Genomic DNA, 19,413 nt, shown 5'->3' with positions numbered 1-19,413 from the left:
CTATTCCTTTTATCTTTGTCTCTTTCTTTATCTAAAAAAATATGGCCCAGAGCAGTGAAGTCCCAGCAACAGGGAAAAAGGAAGAAATATGCCTTGCTTTTTTTTTGACAGCCTTTCTAGGTATATTATGTATATACTATGTAGCACATTTTTCCATATTGTTATATATATATTAGTGTATATATATATATATATTTTTTTTTGTTTGTTTTTGTTTTTTGTTTTTGTGCCTCCAGGGTTATCGCTGGGGCTCCATGCCTGCACTATGAATCCACTGCTCCCAGAGGCTATTTTTTCCCTTTGTTGCCCTTGTTTATCATTGTTGTTGTTATTGCTGTTGTTGGATAGGACAGAGAGAAATGGAGAGAGGAGGGGAAGTCAGAGTGGGAGAGAAAGACACCTGCAGACCTGCTTCACCACCTGTGAAGCGACCGCCTTGCAGATGGGGAGCCAGGGGCTCGAACCAGGATCTTTTATGCCTTGTGCTTCATGCCATGTGCATTTAACTTGCTGTGCTACCACCCAGCCCCCAGTTTATTGTTTTAATTTCTGAACTATTTACTTTTTTTTTTTTTTTTAAACTAGGACACTGCTCAGCTCTGGCTGATTGAACCTGGGTCTCAGGCATGAGTCTTTTTGCATAACCCTAACGCTATCTCCCCTGCCTCTTTTGAAAAATTATTTAATTATTTACTGTAAAGATACAGAAAGACAAATCCATAGTAAGAGACAGAGAGGAAGAGAAACACATAGCACTGCTTCCCCTCATGAAGCTTTCCCCCATAGGTGGGGGTGTTATGGTGAAATGAGAAATCTATAGGCTCCTGGTAGATGCCCACTTCTACATTCCAGCATCCCAGTGGCAGGCTCTGATGGTAGCTAACCTGTTCTCACCTTTATTGTCAGCACCTTGATGGACAGTTTCTAACCAATCAGCTGTGTTCTGTGGGATGGGGTTGTGGGGGGGCTGCGGCAGCAGGTCTGGTAGGAATCAGCCTGGGTAATAAAGTATCTCCCTGCCCTCCATGCGGTCTCAGTCTCAGTCTCGTCCTTTGGATTTGCTGCACTGTGGAGCTATAGTACTTCGAGCTGTTCCGTGGATATTCCTGTAACAGTGGCTTGAATCCATCTTCCTATAAAATGGGGATGCTAAGTATGGCAGTTCACTGTGAGAAACTACAAATGTTATTTTTTTTTCCCTAGTGTACTGCTCAGCTATGGTTTATGGTGGTGCTAGGTATTGAACCTGGGACCTTGGAGCCTCATGCATGAAAATCTTTTGTAGAACCACTATGCTATCTTCTGACTCTAAAGCTCTATAGGTATACTGATTGACATTTTTTGTTTTCAGCTGTCAGCACAGTAATCCATTTTTGTGGTGCACATGTGTTGGTTGAAAACATGGCAAAGTAGCTCACTATCCAAGTGAGCTAACTCATTGGCCCATGCATATGGTATGTCATCATTACTGGGCCAAAGTTTTCTGTTTGTATACATACTCATACACAGAGATTGACAGAGACAGGGAGGGACACTACAGCACAGGCATCCCTGGTATACCTGTGTAGGGGCTTTGAACCTGGGCTGAAGGAATGGCAAAACCTGCACCCTACAAGGATGAGTCAACTTCCCAACCCATGTCAAAACAGAATTTGTTGAACACCACCCAGAACTATGTAGAGTTCAAAAAGTATAAATCCCAAATATAGTGCCAGGGGAAGAGTCCTTGAGATGTAGGCAGGAAGTATGAGTACTGGCTTGAGTTGGCAAAAAAATACTCCTCAATCTCAAAAGCCATTTCCCTCCTGGTAATAGAAAACAATGTTTATTTTAAAAGACTGGAATTGGACTTTGAACTCATAAATTGAGCAAAAACTCAGATATAAGGTGGAATGAATTTGGAAGATGAGATAGTGCCTGGAGCCTGAGGCAAATCTCAATGACCTCAAGTTTCTACAAAAACATTTTGGAAATCTCTGTATCATATGAACAGTTCTGACATTAACTTTCATGGTAACAACCTTCAAATCATAATTAAATTTGACCCTGTTGGAGCCAGGTGGTGGCACACCTTGTTAAGCATACATGTGACAGGTGCTCAAGGACCTGGGTTTGAGCCCCTGGTCCCCACCTATAAAGGGAAAACTTTGCGAGTGGTGAAGCAGGGCTGCAGGTGTCTCTCTCTCCCCCATCTCTCTCAATTTCTGGCTGCCTCTATCTAATAAATAAAGATTTTTTAAAAAAAGTGATCTTGTTGAGGTGTGTCCAGATTCATCTTCTCATTGGTTCTTTCTTTTGCTTGTATGCCATTTGGGAAAGATGTGAAGAATTACATTCCAGCCCTTGTGTTTAATTAAAGGCTATGTGGTATATCTTCACTCATTCAACTCAGCCTCAAGCTGGGGTTCTTAAGACAAGTGAGATCTCTACATTCAAATGTTTGCATCCTCAGGAGAATAGATAGATAATCAAGTATCACGGCTATTAACAGTGGGAGTACATGGTGGGGTAAAAGGATTCATAAAAAATCAAATATAGGGGGGAGTTGGGAGGTAGCGCGGGGGGTTAAGCACAGGTGGCGCAAAGCACAAGGACCGGCGTTACGGATCCTGGTTCGAACCCCCGGCTCCGCACTTGCAGGGGAGTCACTTCACAGGTGGTGAAGCAGGTCTGCAGGTGTCTGTCTTCCCCTCCTCTCTCCATTTCTCTCTGTCCAACAACGACATCAATAACAACAACAATGAAACAACAAGGGCAACAAAAAGGGAATAAATAAAAAAAAAAAGAAAAAAAAATCAAATATAGGGGCTGGGAAACAGTATAGTAGTGATAGGAAATTTCCAGATTTTAGCCAGTGGATATGCTTTTAATATGTGCTTATAATCTGACTGTGATGCATTGGTAAGTAGGCCTCAATACAGGACAGAAAGACGGAAAATTATTATATAATAAAGGGTTAAGAATATGTAGTGTCCTAAGAGTAAATCTAACCAAGGAAGTGAAAGACTTGTATACTGAAAATTATGAGTCACTAGACACAAAGAAATGGGAAGATATTCCATGTTCATGGGTTGGAAGAATTAACATCATGAAAATGAATATATTACCCAGAGCCATCTACAAATTTAATGCTATCCCCATCAAGATCCCAACCACATTTTGTAGGAGAATAGAACAAATGCTACAAATGTTTATCTGGAACCAGAAAAGACCTAGAATTGCCAAAACAATCTTGAGAAAAAAGAACAGAACTGGAGGCATCACACTCCCAGATCTCAAATTGTATTCTAGGGCCATTGTCATCAAAACTGCTTGGTACTGGAACATGAATAGACACACTGACCAGTGGAATAGAATTGAGAGCCCAGAAATGAGGCCCCACACCTTTCGACATCTAATCTTTGATAAAGGTGCCCAGACTATTCAATGGGGAAAGCAGAGTCTCTTCAACAAATGGTGTTGGAAACAATGGGTTGAAACATGCAGAAGAATGAAACTGAATCACTGTATTTCACCAAATACAAAAGTAAATTCCAAGTGGATCAAGGACTTGGATGTTATACCACAAACTATCAAATACTTAGAGGAAAATATTGGCAGAACTCTTTTCCGCATAAATTTTAAAGACATTTTCAATGAAACTAATCCAATTACAAAGAAGACTAAGGCAAGTATAAACCTATGGGACTACATCAAATTAAAAAGCTTCTTCACAGCAAAAGAAACCAGTACCCAAACCAAGAGACCCCTCACAGAATGGGAGAAGATCTTTACATGCCATACATCAGATAAGAGTTTAATAACCAACATATATAAAGAGCTTGCCAAACTCAACAACAAGACAACAAATAACCCCATCCAAAAATGGGGGGAAGACTTGGACAGAATATTCACCACAGAAGAGATCCAAAAGGCCGAGAAACACATGAAAAACTGCTCCAAGTATCTAATTGTCAGAAAAATGCAAATAAAGACAACAATGACAGCATAATTTGTAATAGCCAAAACCTGGAAGCAACCCAGGTGTCCAACAACAGATGAGTGGCTGAGCAAGTTGTGGTATATATACACAATGGAATACTACTCAGCTATAAGAAATGGTGACTTCACCATTTTCAGCCAATCTTGGATGGACCTTGAAAAAATCATGTTGAGTGAAATAAGTCAGAAACAGAAGGATGAATATGGGATGATCTCACTCTCAGGCAGAAGTTGAAAAACAAGATCAGAAAAGAAAACACACGTAGAACCTGAAATGGAATTGGTGTATTGCACCAAAGTAAAAGACTCTGGGGTGGTTGGGTGGGGAGAATACAGGTCCATGAAGGATGATAAATGACATAGTGGGAGTTGTATTGTTAAATGGGAAACTGGGGAATGTTATGCATGTACAAACTATTGTATTTACTGTTGAATGTAAAACATTAATTCCCCAATAAAGAAATAAATTTTAAAAAAAAAGAATATGTAGTGTCCAAGATACTGCAGGTGGTTAGTGTAGGCTGGCCTTCACTGGGTGAGCAAGTGATAAGTAGAGATGATGAAGGTCAGACTGAACTCTTACTGAGAAGGCCCCAACTCAGAGCAGAAGGCCATGAAAGTAATATAGAAAAAAGCAAATGTGCTAACCTGTAGCCATATTTTGTCTTTAACTGCTTATCATGTCAGCTTCTATAATCCTGGCTAGCTTCTGCAATCCTAAAAGGTACCCCCCACCCCACCACCACCAGTGGTGTATCTTATGCTGAGGCTGAACTTTCCCAGATATAGCTATGCAGGAAAGATGACAGTAACTAAGGCAACCAGACCCTGAGTAATGGGTACAAGTCCCATCCCTTAACCCTGCAACCTCTGCTTCTAAAATGATGCTTTTTGCTCTCAACCCTGTACCCCCACATAAGCTCGTACTGTCCCTTTGTTAAGTGCCAGAAAAATCAGACTGATGTGAACTCCTGGACTGTGCATAAATAAAAGGCTTCTTTCTTCTTCCATCCACCTTGGCTTCAGTCATCTTGATTATTATATATATATATATATATATTTTTTTTTTTTTTAAAGATTTTATTTATTTATTAATGAGAAAGATAGGAGGAGAGAGAGAAAGAACCAGACATCACTCTGGTACATGTGCTGCCGGGGATTGAACTCAGGACCTCATGCTTGAGAGTCGGATGCTTTATCCACTGCACCATCTCCTGGACCACACGATTATTATATATTTTTTAAAATATTTATTTATTTTCCCTTTTGTTGCCCTTGTTGTTTTATTGTTGTAGTCGTTGTTGGGTAGGACAGAGAGAAGTGAAGAGAGAGAAGGGGAAGACAGAGAGGTGGAGAGAAAGACACCTGCAGACCTGCTTTACCACCTGTGAAGTGACTCCCCTGCAGGTGGGGAGCCAGGGGCTCAAACCGGGATCCTTACACCAGTTGGTCCCCCAGTGATAACCCTGGAGGCAGAAAGAGAAAGAAAAAAAGAAAGAAAGAAAGAAAGAAAGAAAGAGAGAAAGAAAGAAAGAAAGGAAGGAAGAAAGAGAGAGAGATAGGATAATATCCTGGGAGACCACTCACCTCCAACTCTCTGATTCTTTTTTAAAAAGCTGTATTTATTTTTTATTATCTTTATTTATTGGATAGAGACAGTCAGAAAATGAGAGGGTAGGGAGAGAGAAAGAAGAGATACTTGCAGCCCTGCTTCACCACTTGTAAAGCTGCAGGTGGGGACCAGGGGCTTGAACCTGGGTCCTTGTGCATTGTAACATGTACATTCAACCAGGTGTGCTACCACCTGGCCCCTCTCCCTGATTCTTTTAGGAAACAATTGGTAAATAAAATGTGTAGAAGAATTATGTGTGTGAAGCCCTCTAGAGGGAGAGGAAAAGACCAGGTTACAAAACCCATTTGTATTCAGTCACATGACAGAAGTCTGAGACATGGCAACCTCGTCAAAACTGCATGCCTTTGCTGTTAGAATAAATGAACTGTACACGATGTTCTTAGCTTAATGTCAGAACAGATGTGGTTTATGGTCTCTGAGGAAATGCCAAACCAATTCACTCAATATTCCCCCTGGCTTTGTGAGCATAGCTGTCGTATAATTTCAATGAAAGAAAACAGACAAACAAACAAACAAACCTAGAACAAGGTGTACTGAGAGAGGACAGTACACCTTCTGCTGTGTGTATGCCAACAGGAAAATGTAGGGGCTAGGAATGTTCCAAAATATTTTTCTGCAGAAATACAAAATGATATTTTATTGTTAGGTCCCCTAACACACTAATCATGCTTAACTACTTGGCAATCAATGGTTACCACTGGCCACCTATAACACACTGCTGACCAGAGTCCTGAGTAGTGCAGAGTGGTCTTAATCATTGCAGACCGTTTGAGCTAGAGAGGGTAACATCTGTTTCAGAGGTGTCTCCCTGCTTATGAAGGACAAGTGACTTCTCACCCAGGTGATAACTAGATTGCTAGGCTATTCAAGGCTAAGTATGGAAGAATGGTCTTCCATATAGACCAATGGAAGTGAAGTATTTGGGCTGGCATCTACTTCCTTCAAGTTCTGATTACTTTCCAATGAAAGAGCTGCTTGGAAAACATCCTTGATTCACCACTTCTTTGTCTTGCCCACAGGAGGGTCTGTCCATGCTGACACAGACAGTTTGAACCATGCATACGTGACTCCCATAGCACAGTACACTGAGGTCAGTAACAAGGGCATGAAGGGGTACTGGAACTTCCAGGAGGTGAAAGGGAATATGAATTCACAAAAGGCTTCCAGAGGTGCCAGGCCAAGGAGGTAGAAAGTCTCCAACCAATTCAAAAGAGGTTTTTCTTTTCTGAAGAAGAAAAAAAAAGGAAGAAAAGCCCCATTTTCAGATGTTTTTTAGATGTTTTTTTATTCTGGCATACCAAGTAATGGGTTGCTAAAAAACCATGACAGACATATTTTTCTATGCAAAAAATGCATCCAACTGCCTGAGTAAAGTTCACAATTAGAGTAAATGATAGTGATATATTATTACATGATCTCAGTAACCCAAATTTACCCAGTATCTACCTAAACTATCACTTAGCAGAAGCTGCTGAGTTCTGGCTTATGGTATTGGTGAGGACTGAATTTGAGACTTCTGGTACCTCAGGCATGGAAGTCTTTTTGCATAACCATTACCCTATCTCCTTAGTCTAGCTCTGCATTTCAAAGGGAATTGAGGATTGTGAATATTGGAATAAGAACATGGTAAACAATATGTAATTCAGGGTTCAAAAAAGTTTTTTTGTTATTGTTTTGGTAAAATAGTAGTACATTTTTATATTCTAATCATTTTCAAGTTTATAGTTGAGTATTATTAAGGATACTGACAATAGGGCTGGGGAGACAGCACAATGGTATTGCAAAAGACTCTCATGCTTGTGGCTCTGAGATCCCAGGTTCAATCCCCAGTACTACCATACACCAGTGTCAAGCAATAGTCTGATCTCTCTCTGAAAGATAAAATAAATTAAAAAGAAAACAAACAAGGATACTAACAATGTTGGCTAGCAGGGGTAGATAGCATAATGGTTATGCAAACAGACTTTCATGCCTGAGGCTCTGAAATCTCAGGTTCAATCCCCTGCACCACCATAAACCAGAGCTCATCAGTGGTCTAGTAAAAAACAACAACAACAACAACAAAAAACTAACTGTTGCCCAGCCATCACTACTAGCCACTTTCAAAATATAGACAGTTTTGAACCATGCATACGTGATGCCCACAGCACAGTACACTGAGGTCAGTAACAAGGGCATGAAGTGTTACTTGAGCTTCCAGGAGTTCCTGAGTTGGATTTCCAGCACCACAAATGTAAGATTGGTGTTCTCTCTCCCTCTCTCCCTCTCTCTCATTAATAAATCTTTAAAAAAAAGACTATAGATAACATTACATAGTATAGAGAAAAAATTTTCATTGATAATTTTATAACAAGCATTTTTACCTTTTAGTTTTAAGCATCTATTATAGTATGTGCTTTCTTTTTTCCCTCATAATGCATGTTTCCACATATTTTAATTGTAAGATAGGTACTTCTCCTTGATTTATTCTCCCAAATTAATACAATAATCTATGTTGTTGTGTCATAGCAATGGATAATTTCTCCCTCTATTTACTATGTTTTGGTAATTCTACAACATATATATATTTGCTTGCAGGGTTATTGCTTAGGCTCAGTGACTGCACTACAAATCTACTGCTCCTGTCAGAGAAATTGAGAAAGGAGGGGAAGATAGGGAGAGAGAAAGACACCTGTAGATCTGCTTCACAACTTGTGAAGCAACCCCTGTTTGGGGAGCCTGGGGCTTGAACTGGGATCTTTGCACTTCATATTGTGTGCACTTAACCCAGTGAGCCACCACCCAGCCCCCTAATTTTTTTTCCAAATATTTTTTTTAATCTTTATTTATTGGATAGAGACAGCCAGAAATTGAGAGGAAGGGGGAGAAAGCGAGGAGACAGAGAGACACCTGTAGCCCTGCTTCACCACTTGTGAAGATTTCCCCCTGCAGGTGGGGACCAGGGGCTCAAACTTGGGTCCTTGTGCACTGTAACATGTGCACTCAACCAGGTGTGCTACCACCTGGCCCCCCTAATTTTTTAATAAATAAATTTTAAAAGGTTTATCTGTGGGGGTAGATAGCATGATGGTTATGCAAAGAGACTCTCATGCCTGAGGCTCCAAAGTCCCAGGTTCAATCCCCTGCACCACCATAAACCAGAGCTGAGCAGTGCTCTGGTAAAAAAAAAAAAAAAAAAGGCTTATCTAATGATTAAGGAATAAACATTTCAAGAGCATATATAATTTTAAATAAACTTTTTTTGATTACCTGAATAAAGTCTTCAGTGAGAAAATACTATAGATGGTAAATAATAACATGAGTAAGATTTTAATGGGAAGTTCTGTTAAAAGAAGAAAAAACAGATAATTTAGCTGTTGAGTTAGACTTATGATACTCAAAGCATTTAACTGTCACAGCCAGCTTATGCAAGTAATTTTTTTTTTAATGTGACTATGCATTTTTAAACTATAAAGCTTCTAAAGATTAGGAACAAATTGGAGGTTTTCTTTGAGGGGAATGGATGAGTTCTCTCCTTACAAGTGATTTTAAAAAAAAATTTTTTATTTATAAAAAGGAAACACTGACAAAAACCATAGGATAAGAGGGGTGCAATTCCACACAATTCCCACCACCAGAACTACGTATCCCATCCCCTCCCTTCTTACAAGTGATTTTAAGGCTGTTTAAATTAGATGACATTGATCTCCAGACCTTAGTAAAAGGGCATAGCAGTCAAATACATCCCCCTAAGAAGAAGCTGTTTACCTGGTGCTGTGAAAAGCAGAGGGAAGAGAGAGTAATGTCCTGTTGTGGTCAGAATCAGAAAAATCGAAGCATCTCCTGCTTTGCCCACAGACAAAAGGCTGAAAATAAGAATTCTTATAATAATCATTCCTTAAAATAACTTATACTTGTAAATAGCCTGGACAAACTGCATCTATCATTATTTCTGGGATTGGCTTGAAAGAACAGATTTATCTTTGTTACAAGCAAGGTCCAATTGAGAACATTAATTTTTTTTACAAAAATTATTTATTCCCTTTTGTTGCCCTTGTTTTATTGTTGTAGTTATTGTGTTATTGATGTTATTGTTAGATAAGATAGAAATCGAAAGGGGAGGGGAAGACAGAGAGGGCAAGAGAAAGACACCTGCAGACCTGCTTCAACGCTTGTGAAATGACTCCCCTGCAGGTGGGGAGCCCAGGGCTTGAACCAGGATCCTTGTACTTTGCAACACCTGTGCTTAACCCTCTGCGCTACCGCCTGACTCCCCCAAATCTCTTCTTTTAGACAAAGTCCTCTGCATGCTAGAGTCTGGTGTGAACTTTAACCAGTAACACTAAACGTTTTCTTGTTTTTTAATTTGGAAATGTCAAGTTGCTAAAGGAACCCAGACAAATCATATATGGATCTGGAAATGTAGTTATATTTTTTTCAGAGCTTAAATGATCTCTCTCAGGTTTTAGAAAAAAAAAGACTAATTTCATTATTACCTGTCTATTTTTTATAATTTTAATACATTGTTAATGCAATAGTGAAAAAAGCACAAGATTTAACACTTAACATTTAGACTGAAATCTTAGTTCTGCTACTTGCTGGTTATTTGGCATGTAACTTTGGGTAAGTCATAAAAATAAACTTTTTGTTGTTGTTTGAACAAGGGCTTTTTATCTGTGCAATTCCACTGCTTCCATTGAGCTTTTTTTTTTTTTTTTTCCTTTTTCACTTCTGATATAGACAGAAAGAATAAACAACACAACATAGCTCCATGGCTTGTGAAGGTGCCATGCATGGTGCTCTCATGTGGTACTTGGAGCATGGGTGAGTGCTCTACTAGATGAGTAATCTTCAGCCCTTATTTAAACCCTAAGTCCTAGTTTCTGCAGATGTTTATACTGGGGATGATATCCACCTACCTTAATTTTCTTACATGTTGTGGTGAGCTTCAAAGATAGCTCAACCAACAGTGCATGCACTTTAACATGTGAGAGGACCCCAGCACCACTTGGGGGTACCATACATAGGGAAAACTTCAAGAGTGTTTAAGTGTAGTGTCCCTCCTCCTCCTCATCCTTCTTTTCCTATTTCTGAAATTGAAAGGATAAGAAACTGCTGGGAGCAGGGGGCTGGGTGGTAGCGCAGCGGGTTAAGTGCATATGGCGCAAAGCGCAAGGACCGTTTTAAGGATCCTAGTTCGAGCCCTGGCTCCCCACCTGCAGGGGCTTCACTTCACAAGTGGTGAAGATGGTCTGTAGGTGTCTATCTTTCTCTCCCCCTTTCTGTTTTCCCCTCCTCTTGATTTCTCTCTGTTCTATCCAACAATGACAGCAATAATAACAACAACAATAACAATAAACAACAAAGGCAATAAAAGGGGAACAAATAGCCTCCAGAACAGTGGATTCATAGTGCAGGCACCAAAAACACAAAACAAATCCCAAAATGACAGTCATGGAAATTCTGAAATGTTATTTATATGTTAGGTATTATTCAACAATGGACTCAATCCTTACTCTAAACAACACTTAACAGGAAACCATGGGACCTACCTTTCATAGATGTGGAGGCACCACCAAAGCCCATATCTTTTTCCATTCTATGGTGCCACTCACTATTCAGACCTAACAACTCAGTATCATGGTTCTTTCAGTACCCATTACCAAAAATAGCAGAAACAAGACATACTGTAGCACCTTTGGGAGTGCATCCCTGTCCTGTCTTGGTTGGATTCTGTACCTGGATATCTTTGTTTCTCTCTGTCTGTCCCACTCAGTGTGTCAAGGCACAAGTCAAATGGAAAACAATGAGGGTCATTGTCAATCAATCATGCCAGAAATGCGACTGGCTGAGCTGTGTACTTACCTCATTGGAAGGATCGCTAGGAGGATTGCTTTTTCATGGACGTGCCAGCCAAACATGAAGGAGCTCAAGGCACAAAGAACCAGACATCGGAGAAAGCCTCTGGGTCCTTGGGGTTTAAACCAAAGGCAGAAAACAGAGGGCTAGAAAGAACAGGCAAAGATGAAACTTCAGTATCACTGAAAAGAGGCTAGAGAGAAACATTGTTCAGGTGAATATAACTTTGCATTCTCTTTGAAAAAGCAGTAGACATTAGACTGTATTACATCACACTGGGATGATTCATCACTTCTTAAACAATCCACCATAAGTTAACATAAATACAACTGCTCAGTGAATAAAGACATTTATAGGGGTTCATAGTGCAGACGCCGAGCCCCTGGAGGCAAAAAAAAAAAAAAAAAAGAAAGAAAGAAAGAAAAAGGAAAATGGCATTTACAAATATATTATTTGACTCATTAAAATTAATGATAAATGGGCTGGTAAGACAGCATAATGGTTATTCAAAAAGGCTTCTATGTCTGAGGCTCTGATGTCCTGGGTTTAATCCCTAACACCACTATAAGTCAGAGCTGAGCAGTGCTCTTTTAAAAAAAAAAAAATTAAGTTCTGGACTAGTCAGTATAACCCTTTATTACATTTTCATAATTAGTTAGTAGTCCCTGAACTTATTCGATCCAAGTACAAACCTTTATAGTTTGTGGTTAATAGAAAATTTGACTTTAAATATAAGTAAACAAACACTTAACTTTATGGATTAGAGCACAATTTCCAATAAAACCGTAATTGTCCAGATACAGCAAATATAGCGGAGGTTTTAGAACAAAGCTCTTCTTAAAAGATTTTATTACAAATAAGAGAGAGAAAAGAGAGAGACAGCGTGTGTGTTTGTGTGTTTTACATGAGATAGAGGAGAAAGAGAAGCCAGGTGTCTATCGCTCCCTCTCTTATCTTCCCTCTTGATTTCTTTCTGTCTCTATTAAATAAATAGTAAGTAAATAAGTAAATAAAGTTAATAGAAGTTTAAGCCACTATATTATCTCTCCCCCACCCTGCATTATCTCTTGGTCAAGAGTGAAGGATTAAGCTAAGAAAGCTACTTATAATTTAAAAGCCCTCAAGCTCCCATTGCCTACAGGGAAGAAAAAGGACAAAAGAGGTTTTTAAAGCCACTGTGCTCCAACTCAGGGATTAAAATAATATTGAAACAACTGTCATTTTCCACAATTGTGAACCATTTAAGTCCCTTACTTAGACACAAGTCAATCCAGCAAGAGTGATCGGTAATTTGAAAAGTACTGAGAGAAGGACCTCATAACATACTATATAGAATGGTTAAACAACAAGATAAAATATTGGGGAAATGAACCAGGACAAGAGTCCAGCTAAAAGCTCCCCAAAGGTTGAAGCACAAAATAATGAGTTCAACATCCAAACACTAGTTAAGGAAATAATAGTCACAGGAGTGAGTAAAGAGTTTGAAAGAATCAGAAATGCAGAAACAACCAATGAGACTCTGGAAGAAAACACTAATTATCTCAAGGTTATTAGAGAGCTGAAAGCTGAAATAGCTGAGCTGAGAACACAATTAGCTGAACAAGCTAAAACAGTATCAGAACAGGGTAACAAAATAGATGAACTCCAGAAAACAGTAGAGGGGAGAGAGAATAGAATAAATGAGGCTGAAGACGGAATTAGCAAGATCAAGGACTAATTAGAGACAACTAAAAAAGAAAGTGTCTCTCTTTCTCTCCCTCTCTCTGTCTTCCCCTCCTCTTTTCATTTCTCTCTGTCCTATCCAATAACAATGACATCAATAACAACAACAATAATAATTACAACAACAAAAAACAAGGGCAACAAAAGGGAAAATAAATTAAAAAAACAAAAAAAACAAAAAAACCAGTGACTTCACCGTTTTCAGCTCATCTTGGATGGAGCTTAAAGAAATCATGTTAAGTGAAATAAATCAAAAACAGAAGGATGAATATGGGATGATCTCACTCTCAGGCAGAAGTTGAAAAACAAGATCAGAAGAGAAAACACAAGTAGAACCTGAACTGAAATTGGCATATTGCACCAAAGTAAAGGACTCAGGGGTAGGTGGGTGGGAGACATGACAGAGTACCTAGTGGGGGTTGTACTGTTATATGGAAAACTGGTAAATATTATACATGTACAAACTATTGTATTTACAATGCTGAATGTAAACATTAATTCCCCAATAAATAATTTTTTAAAAAAAGAAATTGTCAGAAAGTGGGTCATTACAACCAGGTAATTAAGTAGGTCAGGTGTCATGCTAGTACTAGTAGGGTTGATCACTGAGAAACCAAAATTAAAGCTGAGTGTACTCTGCAGCCAGGGGGGTGGCACAGTGGTAGTATTATATACTTATAAGCATGAGGTACAGAGTTTGATCACTAGCACATAGGTTTCTGTTCCTATACTGAATTCTACTAAACTATGTTTCGAAAGTGAAGGCAACATAATCACGAAAAGATGAAATTATAAATAATGACTCAAACAGTACTTAAATCACAATAGATGCTTATCATATGCTTAAATAACCATTTCTGACTCTACTCAAAACCATTGTCAAAACAAACTATCTCTGCAGTACAAATATACTTTTCTTTTTGCTAGAATTCCACGTTTCCTTTTTTTCCCCCAGATACACAAGATACCACAGTATTGCTCTGCTGCTGATTAAACTTCCTCTTTGCATGGTGTGCCCATGTGGTAGCTTGTACATGGTAAAAGTGTGTGCTCTACTGGGTAAAGCTATCCCCTCACCCCCTTTTTTAAAATCAGTTAGCCAAAGATGACAACAACAAATCCTGATGATCCAACTATGGACATTTCCCTCTTCTCTACAGTGTGGCCCTCTCCAACCTGAGCTTCTGTTTTCCTTCCCTAAGGCCAAACAGAATGTTTTATTTTATTTTATTTTTGAGAGAGATTCAGAGACAGACACACACACACAGAGAAACACCAGAGCACTGCTCAGCTCTGGCTTATGGTGGTGCGGGGGATTGAACTTGGGACTTAGGAGCCATGAGAGTCTGTTTGCATAACCATTATGCTATCTCCCCCACCTCAAACGAATGTTTAATAGCCACTGGCAGGACTCTGTCACAACATCTCTACTAACTAGTGACCTTTCATATTGTATTCCAAGTTACTCTAAGAATTACTAAGAAATGCCTCATATGGGAGTCAGGTGGTTAACACGCTGGTATAAGGATCTGGGTTCAAGCTTCTGACTCCCCACCTGCAGGGGAATCGCTTCAGAAGTGGTGAAGCAGGTCTTTCTTTCCCCCGTCTTCCCCTCTGCTCTCCATTTCTCTCTGTTCTATCCAACAATGACATCAATAATAACAACAGTAATAGCTACAATAATAAAACAAGGGAAACAAAAGGGAATAAATATTAAAAATTAGGAAAAAAAAAGAGAGAAATGCCTCATACACAGAAAGATTATAGTCAGGTAGTTTATCCTGTGGCTGAAGAATGTTGAAATCCATCTAGTCACACAGAAGAAGAGCAGAGAAGATTCAAGTAGTGAGTACTTACCAATATGGCAATCAGAGTGCAGACAAGGGTGGCCAGGGGTGTCACTGAAGGAAGGACAGTGTGTTGAAACTGCTGGACCAAACCACTTGTCATTGATGCCTTGGGGATCTTGCTGGGATCAAGAATTCTCAACTGTAAACCTACAGAATATGTGAAGATTTATTTTATTCTAATGGCACTTCACATTTTACCAGTTGAGTCCCTTGAAAGATGACAACAAGAAAAACTAGGGGGCTAGCTGGTGGCACATCTGGTTAAGCACACACATTACAGTGCACAGGACACAGGTTCAAGCCCCTGGTCCCCACATGCAGGGGGAAAGCTTCTCAAATGGTAAAGCAGTGCTGCAGGTGTCTGTCTCTCTCCCTCTCTATGTTTCTCTGTCTCTATCCAATAATAAGTAATATTTTAAAAACCTTCAAATGTTATTGCTGCTTCAAGGCCATGATTTAAGAATTTTACTTCTATATTATATTTATTTACTATTTTTTATTTTTGAGAGATATGCGGAGAGACACACATAGAGAAACACCAGAGCACTTCTCAGCTCTGGCTTATGGTACTACAGGGGATTGAACCTGACATTTTGGAGCATTAGGTGTGAAAATCTGTTTGCATAACCATTATGCTGTCTCCCCTCCCTTATCTTTATTTATTGGATGGAGACAGTCAGAATTTGAGAGGGTAGGAAGTGACAGGGAGAGAGACAAAGAGACATCTGCAGACAACCAGTCCTTCATCACTCAAGTAATTTTCCCCCTGTAGGTAGAGACCAGGTGCTTGAAGCTAGGTCCTTGCACACTGTAACATGTGTGCTCAACCAGGTATGCCACCACCCAGCCCCTGCCTAGACTTATTTTATAAATTCCTTTCAGCACATTTCTATCTGAAATGTGTCTGGTTTGGGGATTATACTGTGGAGAGCAGCTGTCTGCACTGAGAAGAGAATTTGTGTAGCTAAGCACTTTTGCTAGCAATTGTCTTTCATCTCTAACATGAATTGCATATTCTCAAATCCAGGTTTAACCATTTCCCATGGCCCACATTACTAACCATGGCAGGAGTGTTTTCCATGATCTGGCCCCTGCTCATTTCTCCAACTGCATCTCTTTCACTTTGTTAAATGTGGCCCGGTAACAATAAACTGACATACCATCCTCATACTCACCCTTAGAACATGCTACTGCCTCCTAGAATGGCCTATTCACTTCATGAAGTTAACTCCTCAAACACCCACTCATCTAGGAAAGCTCATTAAGTCAAAAGCAGATCTTCCTGTGGATCAATTTTATCATGTGTATGTCTCCAGCTAGTTCTTAGCACACTGCTCTACTTACGTATCTACTTCCTTTACTCTACTGGCTTCCTGCAGGACATAAATGGTGAGGGATTTGGTTCTATCCCAACATGGAGGGGTTTAAGGAAACCAAGCCAAGTCTGTGAATGATGAAGCAAGCTCTAGCCCACTAATAAGACAGTGGCCTAATGGCAATGAACAAAGAAATGTGGGAAAGATGTAGGCTACTAAGATCTTTTCTATTCACTGACCTAGTCCCTTTCCCTTTCCCCTTCAGTCTGATTCTCTTTTTCACAAAACAAAGGGGGGGATTGTTTAAAAAAATTAAATTCTTTATTATTGGGTAGACAGAGAGAAATTGAAAGGGGAGATAGAGAAGGAAAGAGACAGAGACACCTGCAGCCCTGCTTCACCACTCATGAAGCTTTCCCCCTGCAGGTGGGACTAGGGACTTGAACCTGTGTCCTTGCACACTGTAATATGTCCGCTTAACCAGGTATGCCACCAACTGGCCCCCAAAAGGGGAAGCTTTTAAAATAAAAATCACTCATAAGAATCTTATTGAAGGGGGTTGGGTGGTGGCACAGTGGGTTAAGTGCACGTGGCGCAAAGCGCAAGGAGCTGAGCAAGGACCGGCGTAAGGATCCCTGTTCGAGCCCCCAGCCCCCCACCTGCACAGGAGTAGCTTCACAGGCTGTGAAGCGGGTCTGCAGGTGTCTATCTTTCTCTCCCCCTCTCTGTCTTCCCCTCCTCTCTCCATTTCTCTCTGTCCTATCCAACAACGAACATCACCAATGGTAATAATAATAACCACGAGGCTACAACAACAAGGGCAACAAAAAAGGGGGTAAAAATGGCCCCCAGGAGTGGTGGATTCATGGTGCAGGCACCGAGCCCAGCAATAACCCTGGAGGAAAAAAAAAAAAAAGAAATTTCTTAGTATATTTATAAAAGACTACTTGGTTTGTTTTATTTTACAAACAACTCTCTGTTTTTTATTTTGTTTTTTTAAGATTTTATTTATTTATGAGAAAGAGAGAGAAAGAACCAGACATCACTCTGGTACATGTGCTGCGGGGGATTGAACTCAGGACCTCCTGCTTAAGAGTCCAATGCTTTATCCACTGCGCCACCTCCCAGACCACACAAACATCTTTTTAATGGGAACACATTTTTTTTTTTGTAGGTTAAACATAAATTACCATCCACAGTTGCAAAGTGTATTGTATATTACAGAGAATCACTAGAGATTTACAGAGAATTACAGAGAATTCACTTGCAATGAATTTTCTCAGTTTCTAACTAGAGATTTTTTTTTAAAAAACCAGGGCACTATTTAGCTCAGGCTTATGGTAATGTGTGTGACTGAACCTAGGACTTTGGAGCCTCAGGCATGAGAATCTCTTTGCATAATCATTATGCTATCTCCCCCATGCTCCGTCACTCTTTAAAAAGTAAAGAGTACAATTTGAGCCCCCAGCTCCCCACCTGCAGGCGAGTTGCTTCACAGGCAATGAAGCAGGTCTATAGGTCTTTCTCTCCCCCTCTCTGTCTTCCCCTCCTCTCCTCTCTCCATTTCGCTCTGTTCTAACAACAACATCAATAACAACAATGACTACCACAACAATAAGAAAAAAAAGGGCAACAAAAAAGGGAAAATAAATATTTTTTTTAAATTAAAAAAAAAAGTAAAGAGTAGAAAATTTGACAAGGGAGGCCACTCTGTGTTATCTTGCACATATGGTTGCAAAGGGGGGAAAAAAAAGCTCGTAAGTATTTCCCTGAAATATAGTTGCCTAACCGGTCATGTACTTTTTAAAGTGAGACAATATTTCCTTTTGATGATGAGCCGTCTCTTAGCGGCTTAAAAAAAATGAAATAAATCAAGTAAACCAAATTTTGCTGACCTTCCTCTGGCTCCTGCCAATTCAGAAATTGCTTGGCTATATTCCTAAGTGAGAGACTATGAGTTGTCCCAAAGTGAGTTATTTTCAGTAGAATCATCTCAAAGTATAAATTATTTATCAGGACCCAAACCCAAACTAGGCTTTTCATTTCTTCTCATCTCATGACTAATCATTTTCCTTATTGGCTCTATACCCAGAGTCACAATGTACATGTTTTTCTTTTCTGCTTCTTCATACCTTTAATTTTTAATGCAGGCTTAACTACTGCATTTTACTTTCCTTAAGAACAAGTTAATCTTTCAAAAATTGCCTACATTTTTTTTCCCCTCAAGGAAAAGATCAGGACAAAGGAAAAGCCATTCCTTTCCCACAATGAGGTTTTATAAGGAGCTGTAGTCTGTTTAGCATCCTGAGACACTGGTTCCTTTTGTGGCTCTGTGTACATCAGGAAAGCAGAAATGCAGGGCTAGAGCACAAAGAGCTCACCCTTTTTCAAATGCAAAGCAGGCTTTTCCATTTGTCAATGAGACTTGCCCTTTCAATGTTCACAGTCTAAGTGGGAAGGCTTGTTACCATACCAATGACACACAGTGTTTTGTCCAAGACGTTGTACAAAGCCCAGAAGTTTGGAGCCCAGTAGGCATGGCAGAGACCCCTCTTGAAAGGGAAGAGTCGGGAAATGACTTGAGGCAACTGGTCCTGTTGGAAAAAAATTTAAACAGTGATCAATCTTTTCCGAACTCAAAATGATAATTAGGGAACTGCTGATGGCATAGTGTATAGAAAGTTATATGGTATGGGTTGTAGTCTTTTTTAAGTAAGAAGTTGATTACTCGTAGTTCATAGAATCTCTCTCTGGTTAATCTTCTAATCTGTTGGGGCAAGATAAATGAATGCATTTTGAAATACCAGTCTAAGGTTCTTCTGAGATAAGTAAACAGTGAAAAAAATTATATGGTGGAAAGGAGAACACAGACTAAAGCTTGTCTAAGACTACTAAAGAAGGAGGGACTATAGGGAAAGACTTTATATATTTAGACAGGAGTCAGCATAATGGTTAAACAAATGACTTTCATGCCTGAGATTCTGAGGTTTAATCCCCAGCATCACCATAAGCCATAAGCTCAGCATCACCAGAGCTGAGGATGAGTGGGGGGAAAAAAAAGAAAGAAAAATTT

General features: G+C 39.6%; 1 protein-coding gene across 2 annotated transcripts in view; it reads right to left on the bottom strand.

The window, feature by feature from the left end:
• Positions 1–6,236: 6,236 nt before the first annotated feature.
• The window catches only part of ALG8 (ALG8 alpha-1,3-glucosyltransferase), a 31,286-nt gene continuing 18,109 nt past the window's right edge, over positions 6,237–19,413 (bottom strand). For both annotated transcript variants that reach the window (XM_060176693.1, XM_007529716.3), the window contains exons 8-13: positions 18,814–18,934; positions 15,032–15,171; positions 11,459–11,598; positions 9,362–9,459; positions 8,864–8,936; positions 6,237–6,839 (exon numbers count right to left, since the gene is read on the bottom strand). In XM_060176693.1, coding sequence (XP_060032676.1) covers positions 6,608–6,839; positions 8,864–8,936; positions 9,362–9,459; positions 11,459–11,598; positions 15,032–15,171; positions 18,814–18,934 — 804 coding nt within the window. In that variant the 3' untranslated portion in view covers positions 6,237–6,607. The remainder of the gene's footprint in view (positions 6,840–8,863; positions 8,937–9,361; positions 9,460–11,458; positions 11,599–15,031; positions 15,172–18,813; positions 18,935–19,413) is intronic.

Source organism: Erinaceus europaeus, chromosome 17 (genome assembly GCF_950295315.1).
Source record: "Erinaceus europaeus chromosome 17, mEriEur2.1, whole genome shotgun sequence".
NCBI classification, from domain to species: Eukaryota; Metazoa; Chordata; class Mammalia; order Eulipotyphla; family Erinaceidae; genus Erinaceus; species Erinaceus europaeus.
Note: the sequence above shows the minus strand (reverse complement) of the source record. Positions and strands in the feature narration are given on the sequence as shown.